General features: G+C 33.3%; 1 protein-coding gene across 3 annotated transcripts in view; it reads right to left on the reverse strand.

Annotated features, from left to right (window-relative positions):
- The window catches only part of PLCB1 (phospholipase C beta 1), an 831921-nt gene that overhangs the window by 83610 nt on the left and 732710 nt on the right, over window positions 1-15601 (reverse strand). For all 3 annotated transcript variants that reach the window (XM_031951118.1, XM_031951120.1, XM_031951119.1), the window contains 4 exons: window positions 8676-8752; window positions 8479-8568; window positions 7872-7929; window positions 5998-6084 (listed from right to left, as the gene is read on the reverse strand). In XM_031951118.1, the coding sequence (XP_031806978.1) occupies window positions 5998-6084; window positions 7872-7929; window positions 8479-8568; window positions 8676-8752 (312 nt within the window). The remainder of the gene's footprint in view (window positions 1-5997; window positions 6085-7871; window positions 7930-8478; window positions 8569-8675; window positions 8753-15601) is intronic.

Below are 15601 nucleotides of genomic sequence, written 5' to 3' on the forward strand. Positions count from 1 at the left end.
TAAATTTGATGATATTCACATAAGCAACAGGCTAACTTGTTGCTGGAATTGTCTACACATTGAGGAAAACCTACTCATTATATTTGTGACAAACTTGGACTAATCAAATTTTTAAAAAAGTATTTGTGAAAAGATTTATAACCCATCTTGTCTTTTGCTTGGGAATGTCTTAATTTAATTAATATTCAATTAATAGTACTTTTTGTGTAAAGAACTGTGATGAGTATATAAAGGGCAAAACAATCTTGTCCTCAAACAGTTTTAAATTTAAGGGTAATTCAAATTCACCCCACAAATATAAATGTACATATGTGAATATATACACATATTGTATGTATGTGTACATACATATGAAAAATGTAAACATATGTATATATTTGGACACATACATATTATATAAATATATAAACACACATATACATAAATATTATACAAGGTAGAAACTGATAAAGATAAAAGAGGTTCCCAAAGTATACTTTTTACTTGAAGAAAGAAAGAGAACTTTCATTTGTTAGAAGATAGAAGGAATCATTGAGGATTTGGACCTTGATTTGAACCATGAATGAAGGGAAATATTTCAACATATAATATTGAAGTATCATATACAAAGCTTATATATTCCAGATATATACAGAGGCAGATTAATTCTGGTCATCATCATGGAATAACTAATGAAAAAGAATGGCTGAAGGAAAACTGTGAGATGATAGGCTTGAGCTAGGCCACAAAAGATATTCAATCTGAGACAAGACTTGGTTTTTCACTCTATGAATAATGGCTAGCCACTGGAAGGTAGCAAGAGTATAGGGAAAAGCAAGCAAACAAACAAAAAGCAAGGCTTGAAAACGTAATTTCAAGATCACTTTTTTCATGTTTCCCTCTAATATAATAAGTTAATTTGTTGTCAAACCTTTCATTTAATCCATGAATGATGGAAACTTATTAGTTCACAAAGTATTCCATTTCCCCATTGGAGAACTCTAATTTGGTTAAAAAAAATTCTTATCTAGAGCCAAAACCTGCTTCATTTTTCCTTCCTAGTTCTAGCTTTACCCTATGGAATAAAATAGAACTTGTCTTTCTTCAAGTATTTAAAGACATATATTATATTTCTTTTTTTCCCCCAGCCTGGTACATTTATTTGGTCAGCAAGAAGTATGATCAGCTTGTCCTCCACCTTAAAATCCATTTCATCCTTCTCTCTTTTTGTATTCAGCAACTTATGTAAACCTCTGATCTATTCTTTGGCTATAAACTGCATTATGAAAGTATGAAAGATGATTACTTTCTTCTCTGAGCTGTGTGTGTATGTGTGTGTGTGTGTGTGTGTGTGTCTGTATATATATATATCATATTTTCTTGATCTCTAGGAATAAGGAACATTGTAGGAGGGAAAGTAGGAAGGAGAAAAAGGAGAAAAGTGGGTGTGTATGAAATAACAATGCATAGGAAGAAGGAACACTGGTTAGGTACATTTTTTTTTTAACACACTGTTTAGGTGCTCTGTGATCTGGTATAGGCCCATGTAGTCATAAAGTGATGCTACAAAGTAAACAAAAATGGGATTGTGGTAGTAAACTCAAAGAAGCGCCAAAGGATATTTTAAATTTTTGAGGGAAGCAGGTTACTCGACATCTCTTAGGCTAAGATTAATTTAAGAGAGATCATAGTTTCATATTAAAACACTATATCCTTTTGATGATATTCTCAATTGTCTGAGATATGTTTTAGTTTATTTATATTTTTGGCTACCTCAATAACTTTTTGAACTTTCTCATTTGTGATGTCAGACCTTTGCAAAACCAGATTTTCATTGGTTGCTGTGATAAAAAGCAAGCACTTATTTGAATAAAATCAATCTGGAACAAAACATGAGAGTTAGAGGTATCCAATCTGATTCCAAGGTTTAGCAAGTTGTACAGGCAACAAAAAGGTATAATCTTTCCATTAGTAATTGAGACAATGTAATAAAAAATACTTTTCCTTTTAAGTTATGTGTGTGTGTGTGTGTGTGTGTGTGTGTATAATTTTTCAACCGCTACTAAGTTGTTATTTCATGAATATGTATTAAATTGTTTGGATCTAATCACTTTATAAACAGAACAATTAGGTATTTCTTTTGGCTTAGAGGTGATATGAAAAAATTACAGACACTAAGAACATCATGAATAGAGAATATCTAGGGAACCTTTGGTTTAAGAGATAGGATTTTCTGCTTTCTTTCTTTTTTTTTTGTAAGAAGGTAGTGCATGAATCATGAATAAATAAATAATTTTGGTTGAGATAGCAAATTGAGAAAGCAGCACATTTCTGGAATATTAAAAAGGGGACAAAGAAATGGGAGCACTTCCTAAGCACTTTTGGCACATAAGCCTGGTCAGTCATAGATCTGATAAGAACAACTGTAACCAGGAAAGATGAGTCATTTTGTTACAGGGATGCTAAAGAAGAAAATGAGGTTAATCATTCTATGTCCCCTTGAAGGTGAAAAAGAACATGTAACTACATGGTTAAAATGTTCTTTAAGCACAAATTAGGATGCTCTAAAGCTTCCTGGAAATATTTCTTTTCCTGAGGAGCTAAGTTAAAACAGAAAGCTGTGTTCCAAGAAGCATGGAATGCAAACAGGATGTCACAGCAGTAATAGTAGATTGAAGGAGGCAAACTAGTTTTCTGCAGTTTCATAGAAAATTCATTAAAAATCATCCTGAAAAGGGGATTCTTTATCTAACTCAAGTCAATAGCTTTAGTATGCTTAAAAGTGCATGTGTGTCTATGTAGAGGAGAGTGGGAATGTATTGGGAAAACTTCATGTGATTTAATATCATAAAGTCTGTCTCTTTCTCTTTCTCTTTGTCTTTCTCTCTGTGTCTCTCTTTGTCTCTCTGTCTCAGTCTGCCTCTGTTGAATTAACAGAAAGCTCAAGCTAACCTCTTGACAAAGGCAACCATTCAAACAGGATAGGCCTTTGAAATGAGAATCATGTCTTTGGATTGGTGGATAGCTCCTTGATTGTTTTTTTATCACTTCCTGCATATTATTTAAACCTTTTCCTTTAGGCCTTAGCAAATGCATTCAGATGTGACACTCCCAGTGAAACCAATTATTTTGCTTTGTTGAAAGGGGAAGTCAGGATTTAATGCAATGGGTTTAAGGACTCTGGAGATGCAGGTTCAGTAAAAAGTCATCCCTGAATAGAATTGATAGCAATATATACTAAAGGGCCAAACCAAATAGTTTACTCAAAAAGATTTATCTAGTAATTTCTCCTGAATAAAAAATAGTATCCAATAGGTCCTGGTGATCCTTTATAACATTATTGATTTCTGTGACATAATAAGTTTCAGTGGGATACACACACACACACACACACACGTGTGTGTGTGTGTGTGTGTATAATTTTGATACCAAACTGTGGAACAAAATATTTATACAAGTGTAGGTCACTCACCACTGGAGATTAAATGCTTCTATTTCTTACTGTATTTTTTTTCACTTACAAAAGTTGAAACATATGCTCCCAGAATCAAAAGCATAATATGTATGTCATAATGGGCCAGACTAAAATAATTTGGTAAGTCAGGCCTGGGCTAGATTGGTATTCTAGCCAAATTGTCGCTATCATATTTAAACTATTGGCTCTGGCTTGTCAAACAGGGAAAATAGTAGTTTACCTAGTCAGTTAGGTGGTAGGTACAGAGAGTAGAATGCAAGACTTATTATCAGGCCCATGAATTAGAATCTTGTCTCAGATACTGCCTAGCTATGTGACTTAATCTCTCTGTTTCCTCATCTATAAAATAAGAATATTAACATCTATCTCATAGAGTTATTAAGAGGATCGAACAAGTCAAACTATTTGAAACATCTGCAAACCTTAATATTAAGTGCAGTTTACATAAATGCTAGCCATTATTTGTTGCTAGCTTTTGAAGTTTAGATTGGTAAGAATTTTTTTCCAGATATAAATTATCACCAAAGGCAATTTGAGATGATGCATTTGCTTTTTTTCAAATAACTAAAGCTGAGCAAATTCAGGAATACACTAATTGATAATTTTAATAACTCTTTAAAAATAACTACCATAATATCACTTAGGTGAAGGAAGTCATGTCTATATATAAGTTTATAAAAAAATAAGATAAAAAGAAATACATGAAAATGGTGAAAAGAGCTTCTAATAAATGGTAAAATCAGGAAAAACTTCTTTTAGAAATTGATGCTTAAGTTAGTTACATTTTACAGGACGCTAGAAATTAGAAAATGCAGAAATCAGGAAGTAAATTCCAGGCCTGGGGAACAAGCCTGGTAAAAATACAAAGGTGAAAGGCTGAATGTACTATGTAAGGGTGATCAGCAAGAATATCAGTATGACGTGAAAAATAAAATGAGTGAAAGGAATGAATTTATAATAAGCCAGTAGAAGTGGGCTGGAGCCAGGTTGAAGGGCTTTAAATGCTAAACAGAAGGGTTTCTATTTGATTAGAAAGACTACAGAGTCATTATTGTGCAAGTAAATGACAGTAAAATAATTGATTTATGAATCCTACATTGACAGAATTATGGAAGCTGTTTTGGAGTGGGAAGAGACAAGGCAGAGAAAACAATTAGGAGGCAATTGTAGCAGTCCAGGTGAGGGATGATAAAGCTCTGACCCACCGAGGTTATCATATGAGCAAGGAGAAAGACAGGGAAAAGATAAAAGATATACATATTGTGGAAATTGAATCTGTAAGACTCAAAATCAAAATTGAAATTGAGGCATATGAAACTGCATATATAAAATAAAAATATAATACTCATCCCCTATACTTGTATATAGAGTATCATATATCTGAAAGGGATTTCACATATACTATCTTTTATTTGTTTTTCTCTTTAACCCACCGAGCTAAAATTGGGGTAATATTATGTTAATTTCATCTGCAAGGAAAAAAAGTCAGAGAGATTAAGTAATTAGTACAATATCACAGAACTGGAATTTGAATCCTGTTCTTTTATTGTGAAGTCCAGAACTCCTTTCACTGGAGGTTTAAGAAAGTAAGTTTAGATAAGATTTCATCAGTATGGGAAATTTGGAGGCAAGGTTGACCCAGAAAATGCATGAAGTTATGTTTTTTTAAAAGCATACCATTATTAATACATAAAAAAGAAAAAAACCTTGATGTGTGCGCGCATGGACACATACACACACACACACACACACACACACACACACACACACACACACTTGCTTATTTATTTATTTAAGGGTACAAGAGTTTGTATCAGTAAAAATTCCATCACCGGTCCCTGACTATCAATACCTTTCTGATCTCCATTTTTAGGATACAACATTGTTGGAAGAACTGGTAGAATGTGTTAAAAAAAAAAAAAAAAAAAAAAAAAAAGGATCTTTTTTTCCTACACATAAGTAATGTATATTATAATTCAAACTTGATAGAATATATTTTAGAGACTATGTACTTTATTTGGCCCAAAATTATTTAATTTAGTAGACATTAGCAAATCATTTGTTCATTTTTTTTACATAAACACTGATTTGATAAAAAAAAAAAATAATCTAAAACAATAAATGTAAGCCTAAGCATAATTAATTTTATTAAATGATACTGGGAAAGACCAGACATATCACACATTTATACTATATAATGTATACTTTTCTTTTTCACAATAATTGAGTGGATTTACTCTATGTATTTATGTATCTACCTATTATTCCACAGTGCTTGAGGAGATTCCAGTAAAGGGCACACTCTGCTGGACAGAATTAGACTTTACACCAAATACCTGTCCCAGAAGAAAGGTTTCCTGATCTGTGTAGCTAAGTTCAAGCTAAAAGAATTGCTACCATGGTATTATCAAGTTTTGAATGGAGGTCTTTTACAAAAATACAATAAACTGTTTTCAAACACATACATGTATATGCGTGTGTACATATATATCTATTATACTGTATATCTCTACCTATATTTAATGACAAATAGATCCATATACCTTTGGTTTTTCATCCAGTATCTGTTGACGGATCTCCTTGTGTTTCTCTAAAAGTTTCTCTTGCCTTTTGCTTTGGGCATCTTCTAGCTGAAAAAAGTAGAAATAATCAGTTTCTTTGTTCAATTCCTCCCCCCCCCATAAAGATAACCATAACATTTTATTTAGTTTTCTTTTTTTCCTTCCCACCACCAATAAGAATGAAAGAGAAACAAAATGTATATATTATAGTTATCACATAGGCAAGGGAAACAAATGTCTTCATTGACCATGTTAAAATAAGTAAATAAATGTATGTATATATATATATATATATATATATATATATATATATATATATATAAAACACATACCTTTATATGTGTGCATGTATACACGTGTATATTCACACACACACACACATATATATATATATATACATACATACATATATGTACACACACATACACACGTATATTCATTTTGCCCTCTGAATCCTTCATCTCTTTACATGGAGGTGGGTTGTATGTTTCAGCATCTATTCTCTGGAATTGTAGTTAGTCATTAAATTGATACAAGTTCCTAATTCTTACCATATTGCCACTGTATAAAATTATTCTCCTGGTTCTACTTTTCTCTGCATCAATTCATGTAAGTCTTCTAGGTTATGGGTTCAATTTCATGAAAAATTCAAAAACCATACTTTGAAAGTAAATGAAAACTTTGCAAAGTGCTAGTAACATTGTTTTATACTCTGGCCCAAGGGCCTGAAATGTACTTTCCAGCTCAGACTCTTTCATATTTTAATTCAGGCAGCATATATTTAAGCTGGGGAATAAAAAGAAGAAAAGGAAATAGTCTTTGTTCTTAAGAAACTCACATTCTATTGGAAGAAAAAATATACATAAGAAATAAATGAACCCAAAATATATACAAAGTATATGTATGGCAACATGGGAGGGGAACACAGGAAAAGAGGCATCCATAAGTCCCTCTTTTTTACATGAGTATCATTTTTTTTTTTTTTTTGGAATTTCCACTCTTAAGAGATATGTGATACAATGAACTCTCAAAGAACTTCTAAATGAAAAATAACTGGTGCTTGACTTCTTCATTTATTTGTTATTTGGTTATTTATTCATTTATTTATTTTTATTCATTCATTCATTTATTTATACTTGGTATTACTAACTTCATAATTCAGGTTTCTTTCAGTTTCAGGTTCCTTATCTGTAAAATGAGGGTGATTTTTCAAATAATCTTCATTTGTAATTTAAGGCACCTACCTTACAGGATTGTTTTAGGGATCAGATAAGAGAGCATAAGTAATGCTTTGCCAGCTTTAAAGAGCTATACATGTTGGCTTTTCTTCTCTGTGCTGAAGTATGTGGAAATAACTATTCCTCTGATTGGAGGGTGGCACTATGAACTCTAAACCTCATTTTAAGGAGAGATCAGCTCTGACACTTCTCACTTGGCTGATCTACTTTAGGACCCCTCTGACTGACTTCTATTATATGCTCCAGAAAGCTTACTGCTGGGACAATGTCATCAGTCCTAGTACTTCACCTCATCAATAGTCTCTGCCTCTCTGACTGGACAGTGGGGCCAAGAACTCCAAACCTCTATTTAAGGGTTTTCCCTGATATCCTCCTCCTCCTCTTTCTCCCCACACCATTTCAGCTTTTCGCATTTTGTTTTTCTTTCACTGGATTGTGAGCTTCATGAAGGCAGGAACTTTTCCTTTCCCACCTCCCTCCCCTATAATTTATATACTCATTTCTTAGCACTGTAGGGGTTTAATAAATTCTATTAGCTATTTATTATTGAGGAACTATAGTTCCTTTAGAAACTGGAACATTTTGTGCTTTCAAAAAGGAATAAAATGGTTGACATACTCTCTTTATGTACTGCACCACTTCTTGGATGTATGACCGGATCATTTCAGTCTTCTCCCTAGAACCAAATAATTAGTGGATTATTAGGCAAGTACAGCTATAGCCTATGAACTTTAAAATTGATTTAGTCTCAAAATTGGTTGTATAAACTTTTAAATGCCTTTTGGATATTATGCATGTAATAATGAATTACTAGAGATGTTTATATTATTAACAGATAGAACAAATGCTTGTTGGATCTTTAGCTGATTCTTGGTTTTAAGAAGTGAGGGTCAAATTCTATCCTGAGGCATTTCCATGAAAAATGAATAAGGCCCAGGTATTTAGCCTTATTTGTAGAGGATGGTTCCAGCTTCTTTATTTGAACAGTCATTAACTATCAGAAATAGATTCCCCTTTTCTTATCTAAATGCTTTTTTTTTTTTTTTTTTTTTTTTGTGGTGGCCATATGCAGATAAAGAATTCTTTTTAAATATGTACTCTTACTTAGGAAAACCTTAAAAAACTGAACTGGAATTTATGTGAAAGTCAATTAGAAGGTAGCAGATCCAGAAGTTTCTCTACTCCCCAACCTCTCCAAGGGTGTTTTTGCTGGGATTTTACATACTCTTCCATTTGGCTCTTGTCTTTCGATTTTGCTTCTGTTATCTTCTCCTGTCTTTTTTTATCCATTTTCTTCTTCAATTCTTTCTTTTCTCTAAAAGTAAAAGGTGCAATGAAGAAAAAAAAGTCAAATGAATAAAAGGTTTTTACTGAATGTTTATATATACATCTTCAAATCTTATAATGAGAATTTCTTCTTACTTCTCACAGATTTCTTTCAGTTTCTTTAACTGATTGTTCTGGCATTCTTCTGCAACATCTGTCAATTTCTGAATAAGCTGTGAAAGAAAATGACAAATTGAAATTTTCAGTTATTATGAATAAAAAAAATTTCCTCTCCACACCAAAGTCAAGAGATTGATATTTCAAAACAAGCCATACAATTAACAATAATAAGTTATGAATATTTGTTGGCATATACCTAACTTTAGAAGCCAAGATAATGAATGAAGTGACTGGAACTTAGAGGAAGTATACCTTGGGTGCCAAAGAATAAACCAGAGCACTGTAATCTAAGTGGATAGGCACCTCTCTTGGATTCTGAGAAAACAGAGTTCAAATATTGCCTTAAACACTTACTAGGTGTATGACTGGACAAAGTCATTTAACCTTTCTGTGCCTCAGTTCCTTTAATCTGTAAAATAGGATAATAACGACACCTATTTCACAGGGCTGTTGTAAGAATCCAATGAGTTAAGATATGTAAATTGCTTTGTAAACCTTAAAGTATTTAAGCTAGTTTTTATTATGTTTTCTTTGTTGTTATTGTTATATCACCATGGAAACCAAGGAAAATAAATGATAGCAACTATTAATTTTGGCCATAGTCACATTAGAGTTACTTGAAAATTAGATAGAAAATAAAAAGGGCAGAAGGTAACAGTTGCCAGTTCACATTCTCATTTGTACTTTAAAATGAAAGTCATTCCCATTCCAGAACATTACATTCCTTTCTGAGTGTCTTTTGAAGTATCAATCTCTTAATAAATATTTATTGACTACTTATGTGTAGCTGATATTTTATTCACTACAATCATTTATATAGGGAATGTGATAACAAATCAACAGTTTGTAAAACTAAATTCTCAGCTCTATTATATGAAAATAAAATTGGTCAGAGAAATGGACGCTTATTAAATTATGAGGAAAGAGCCACACTAAATAACCATTATTATAAAACCTGATTCATTCAACTGTGAAGTTACTTAAATTATACACAAATATTAAGTTAGCCTTGGAACAGTAGGAACACTCAGACTCAAAAGAAAATTGATTATAATGACATTCAAAATTAAAGGATTCAGAAAATGTAATTTACTTTTTGATGGAATTTATTAAAGAAACATGACAAAAGTATAAGGAATCTATTTTATTATATTTTGAATTCTAATAATTACTAACTGTAATTATTAGCACACATGTTAAACTTTCTGAGTCTCAGAGTTCTCATTTTTAAAATGAAGATTATACTTAAATGATATCTTACATGGCCATGAGGAAGATACTTTGTAAACCTTGAAGAACTATATAGTTCTTCAACTATATAGTGCATTTTTAAGTTTTACTAGTATAAAATTTAGGGTGCAGCTAGAAGGCACAGTGGATAGAACACCAAGCCTGAAGTTAGGAGGACTTAAGTTCAAATCCAACTTCAGATATTTACAAGCTGTGTGATCCTGGGGAAATCACTTAATGGAAGTTTCCTCTCTTTGCCTTAGCTTTCTCATCTGTAATATGACCTGGAGAAGGAAATGGCAAATTACTCTAGTATATTTACCCAGAAAACTTCAAATGGGGTCATAGAGAATTTGAACAAGACTGAAATGGCATATCAACAACAAGTAGTAGTATAAATACATACTAAGACTTTCAGTATATCTTGTGTGATAGTGAATAATTTATTAGTATTGTTGTTATTAAGCAATTTAATCTATATTCTTAGACTTTCTTATGTTTTAGCAATACCACGTTGATTAATTGTCTGAAATTTGGTTTTTTCTAGACATATGGTAATTAGAGAGCACAATGGATAGAAATCTGGGCCTAAAATAAAGAAATCTGAATTCAAACACAGTCTCAGAAACTTAATTTCTGTGTCTTGAAAAAGTCACTTAGAAGTAAGTAGATGATTCAATGGGGAGACTATGATCCTTAAAGTCAGTAAGTCCTAAGTTCAAATCTAGCCTCAGACATTTAACATTTCCTAGCTGTGTGACCTTGGACAAGACACTTAACCCCAATTGCCTCACCAATGTGAGAGAGAGAAAGAGAGAGAGAGAGAGAGAGAAAGAGAGAGAGAGAGAGAGAGTGTGTGTGAGTCAGTCATTTTGCACCTGCTGTCACCTCATTTTCCTAAGTTGTAAAATAACAGTTGTGAGTCTCAAATGAAATAATAATTGTCTAGCTTTTTGTTGAATAGTTTCTGACTCTTTATGATCCCATTTGGTTGTTGTTTTTTTCACAAAGATGCTGGATTAGTTAAGAGATTTACTCAGGATCATACAACTAATAAGTCTCTTAAGGCAAGATGTGAACTCCTTTTATGTCTTTGTGGTCTTTGTAACTCCATGTCCAGCACTCTATCCATTGTATCACCTAAGTGGCCTAGTACTTAGCACACTACCTGGTATGTAGTTGATGCATAATAAATGCATGTTCTCTCCCTCCTCAATCTGATAGTTGTCCATACTGTTTTTTCTATTAGAGGACAAACCTTTTCTCTGCCTTGTGTCTACTCCTATCTTGTATCTTTCCTCTTGGAAAAGAAGAATTTGATTCTATACTATTTAACATTTTCATGCACAAATTGAATAAAGACATATATGTCATACTTACAAAATTTGATGTGACACAAAGATGATAGATAAGCTAAATCAATATTTGATGATGACTTTTGATGATGACAATATTGATGATGACAATAATTGATAGATGACTAAATCAATAATTAAAAAATTCCTTCCTTCCTTCCTTCGTTCATTTGTTCCTTCCTTCCTTCCTTCGTTCGTTTGTTCCTTCCTTCCTTCCTTCCTTCTTTCCTTCCTTCCTTCCTTCCTTTGTTATCTAGCTGCCCCCATTCTTGTATCTTTGCAAAGAAAACCCTATGGATGGGTATTGTATGCTATGGTTCATGGGATTATGAAGAGTGAGACACAATTGAACTACTAACAGCAATGTACAAATAAGACACATGTGTATGTATTTAATAAACTGGAAATAATCTCAGAGCTAAGGCATTCATAATGAGGATCACAAAAGAATTCTTGTGGAAAGTAGCATTTTAGCTGAGATCTGAAGGCAACCAGGACTGGGCACCAAGAGGAAGAGAATTCTTAACAATGTATCAGGTTGAGAGGCATGTATGGAATGGCCTCCAGTGAGGAGAAGTATCAGTGGATCATGTAAGAAGACAGCTTATGAAGAAGTGAAAGCTAGAGTATTTTATATATGATGCTGGGAGTTAATAGAAAGCATTAGAGTTTAAGATCACTGAAAGAAATAATTATTAATAACCAATGATTTGGGAAGATCCAGAGTTCTACATTTTTCTACAGTCTCATTGGCAAACTTAGGTTTGCCTAAGGTTAAATGAACATTCTCCTGAATAGTGATCAGACCCTACTCAACCTTACAGGGAATTTGATCTAAGCTGGGGAAGCCCATTGTACCAAGTCTAGGTGAGGCTAATTTTTTTTTTATTAGATTGTCCAAAGCTAGGCAATTTATAAGAAAATGGCATTAGTTATATTCCTCTAGCTCCTTATTTTAATATTCATTCACTCACAGTGCTTGTTAACCAATCACACTGCCAGCCTCTGGAATACCCATCCTTCTAAGGGTATATAAACTGTGAGCCCACTGCCTTGAGGGGTCTTTGGCATTCAAGAATGTCATCGACCCTTTTACTAATAAAATGCTAGCTTTATTGACAAAATGATTAATTACCCAGAAACAATGTCTCTTGAACTTTTTAAATGTCACATCACTTTGTTAACTGAGTGGAGGATGAAATGGAGTATGGGTAAACTTGTGGGAAGACTACATTCAGAGACCAGATTAGAACTTCAGAATTGACAAATGAATGTGAAAATGTTTATGGTATTCACTTAAGCAACAGGCCAACTTCTAGATGACCTTTTTCTAGGTATTTGGCTGCAAAAGGAAGGAAGGATGTAAGAGGGGACTTTCTTTATATTGATCCTGTATTATGTTCATTCTTCCCCCATCTCCTTTTAGCCTCCTTTTATGTGTTGTCTTCTACCATTAGAATGCAATCTTCTTGTGAACAGGGACTATCTTTCTATTTGTATTTTATTCTCAGTTCTTAGCAATAAATGTCTGGCAATAATATGCACTTAAGAAATGCTTCTTGACTTAATTTGGAATTGAAGAGAATAGGAAAACTGTACAAGTGGAGTTAACCCCAAGTGGAAATAAATTTTAATAAGCAAGTAGTGCAAAGACAAAGATGGAAGACGGTCATCAATAGGGAGACTGTTATTGAACTGATTACAATTAGATTGTAAAGGGAAGAGAGGCCAGAATTGGAAAGACAGAGCAAAAAAGCAGAGAAGGATGGATTAATCAGTCATAGTAATGCTGAATAGGTTGGGGAATAGTAAATCAGAGGGAAGACAGGAAAAAGAATAGAAATTATAATCTGAAAGAGAAATTTCATGGTTCTAGCTAATGTATATAATATACAATTTATACATGATGGTAAGATCAAGTTTATTCCTGAAATAAAGATGTAGGTATCAGTAGTTTAAAGGTAGATGAATAGGGAAGCCAGAATCAATATATTATATGTACATGCATATGTGTGTGTTTATTGCATAAATGTGTGTGTGTGTGTGTGTGTGTGTGTGTGTGTGTGTGCGTGTGTGTGTAGCAATTGAGGTAGAGGGAGAACATATAAAATGGACACTGATAGAGAATAACCAAAAGGCCAGTAGATGACTGCAAATAACATGAATAAAATGATATAAATTAATTGAAAGAACTTTAAGGAAAAGAAATTAATGAGTGTTGTTGACATACATTTAGAGTTAAGAACAAGGAACTTGTCTTTTCTTGACCCACCATTTTAAGGTACATGACAGAAGGCCTGCTTACTACTAGAAGGCATGAGTAGGGATGATATGCCTTTTGGAGGGGTCTAGTTTCCATAAATATAAGAATATAAAAAGCTTGTGAAAGAAATAAGTCTATGATGAAGGAGAGTAGTGATATAATAAGAATAGAGCAACAGAAGAACTCTGAAAGATCAAGGTTGGAATGGAAATAACAGATATGACTACATGGAGGCTGATATTCAGTGAGTGTAAAGTGTGAATCAGAAATTGGGAAGGAGATAGTAATAGTGTAGTAGTCATAGGATAGGAAAGTTGCGTAGATTTCCTCTCTTCAGAGCTTCTTCGATGATAGAGAAGTTCAATTTGTTCTTTCTGTCAACCACCAGGAAAGGTAGAGCTAAGCTCACAGGGAGATTAGATGAGAACTACTGATTTGTAAGAATGTACAGTAAACCAACTGCCCAAGAGTCTTACTAAATTCAGATTTAGCTCCAGTTCTTTTGCCTCATCTCAAGATCCTCGGGGATAATGAAGTCAGAAGATATCTTCAAGTGTAGCATACTTGCTATTGGTAGAATTAAATGTCTGAGGCCCAGTTTTTAGACAAATTGCTATCAGTGAGCAGTTGTCTAAACTTTGGTCCTAGACAGGGTTTTGGAGGCAAGATTTCTAGTGCCTTGGTACTCACTGGCTAAGGAGAACTTAGGGAATTACGGTTTCTATCAGTTCAGTGAAAAACAGTATAAAGGATACTGCTTTAGTACTTGACAATTACCAAATTCAGTTCCTTATTGTCTGGTAATTCTTTTACTATTAAGTGAACAAGCATTTATTGAGCACCTACTATATGCCAGACACTATACTATATAGTGAGGATAGAAAGAAAAGCAAAATACAGTCCCTATTCTCTGGGAGCTTATAGCTAAAGGGAGAGACAATATGAGAACAGCTGTACACAAACAAAAAAATTACAGGATAAACTGGAGATAATCAAAAGGGGGAAGACACTATTATTAAAGGGAAGCTAGGAAAAATTTCTGGCAGAAGGAAAGATTTTTGCTGGGACTTTCAGCAAGTCAAAAAGTTCAGAGATGCATAAGGGAGAGATATGAAGGAGAACATTTTAGCCATGAAAAGATAAAGTGTAAGAAGACTGGAAAAGTTATAAAGGCTTTGAGGAATTTATATGCAATCTTGGAATTGACTAAATGGGGGGATGACATGGTCAGCTTTATGCTTCAGGAGGATCAATTCAACAATAGACTAGAGAATGAACTATAGTATGGAGAAACTCAAAGCAGTAAGATCAACCATAAACTGGAGATAATAAATAGAGGAAAGATACTATTATTAAGCAGAGGGGTGTGATCAAAAAAGTTTTTGTTTGTTTTGTTTGTAAAAGGCAGGATGTTAACTGGGACTTAAAGGAAGCTAAGGACATTAGGAGAAAAAAAATTAGGAGGGGGGATTTAAGAATGGGGGACCATTAGTGATAATGCCCAAAGTTGGGAGATGGAATGTCTTTGGTAATCAGCCAAATAATAAACATTTTAAAGTATTTAATGTATGCCAAGCACATAATAGAAACAGCAAAATAGGCCAATGTCATTAGATTCTATATGTGGAGGTTGTGGTAAGGTGTAAGAAGATTAGAAAGGTAGGAGGGAGTCATGTTATGGAGGTCTTCAACTGGGTAAGAATTTTATAAATATAAAATACTGGAGGACTGATCCTGGATTTAATAAGAAAACACTGAAGTTTATTGAATGACAGTGGCCATTTGAAATGGCAAACCTACATTTTAGGGAGATCAATTTGCTAATTGAGTAGAGGATATAGTAGAATAGAAAAATTTAAGGCAGAGAACAACCAAAAAGCTATTTCAGTAGTCCAGGTATGAGGTGATGAGGGACTACACTGGGGCAGTAGGGGTTGTTAGAGAAGAGAAGGGGCTAGTGATATCAGAGACATATCTTTGATAGTAATAGAAAAGAAGAGTGTTGGGAGAGATAATACGTTGATTTTAAGATGTCCATGGGACATCAAGTTCAA

The sequence above is a fragment of the Sarcophilus harrisii genome, chromosome 2 (genome assembly GCF_902635505.1).
Source record: "Sarcophilus harrisii chromosome 2, mSarHar1.11, whole genome shotgun sequence".
Classification (NCBI taxonomy): domain Eukaryota; kingdom Metazoa; phylum Chordata; class Mammalia; order Dasyuromorphia; family Dasyuridae; genus Sarcophilus; species Sarcophilus harrisii.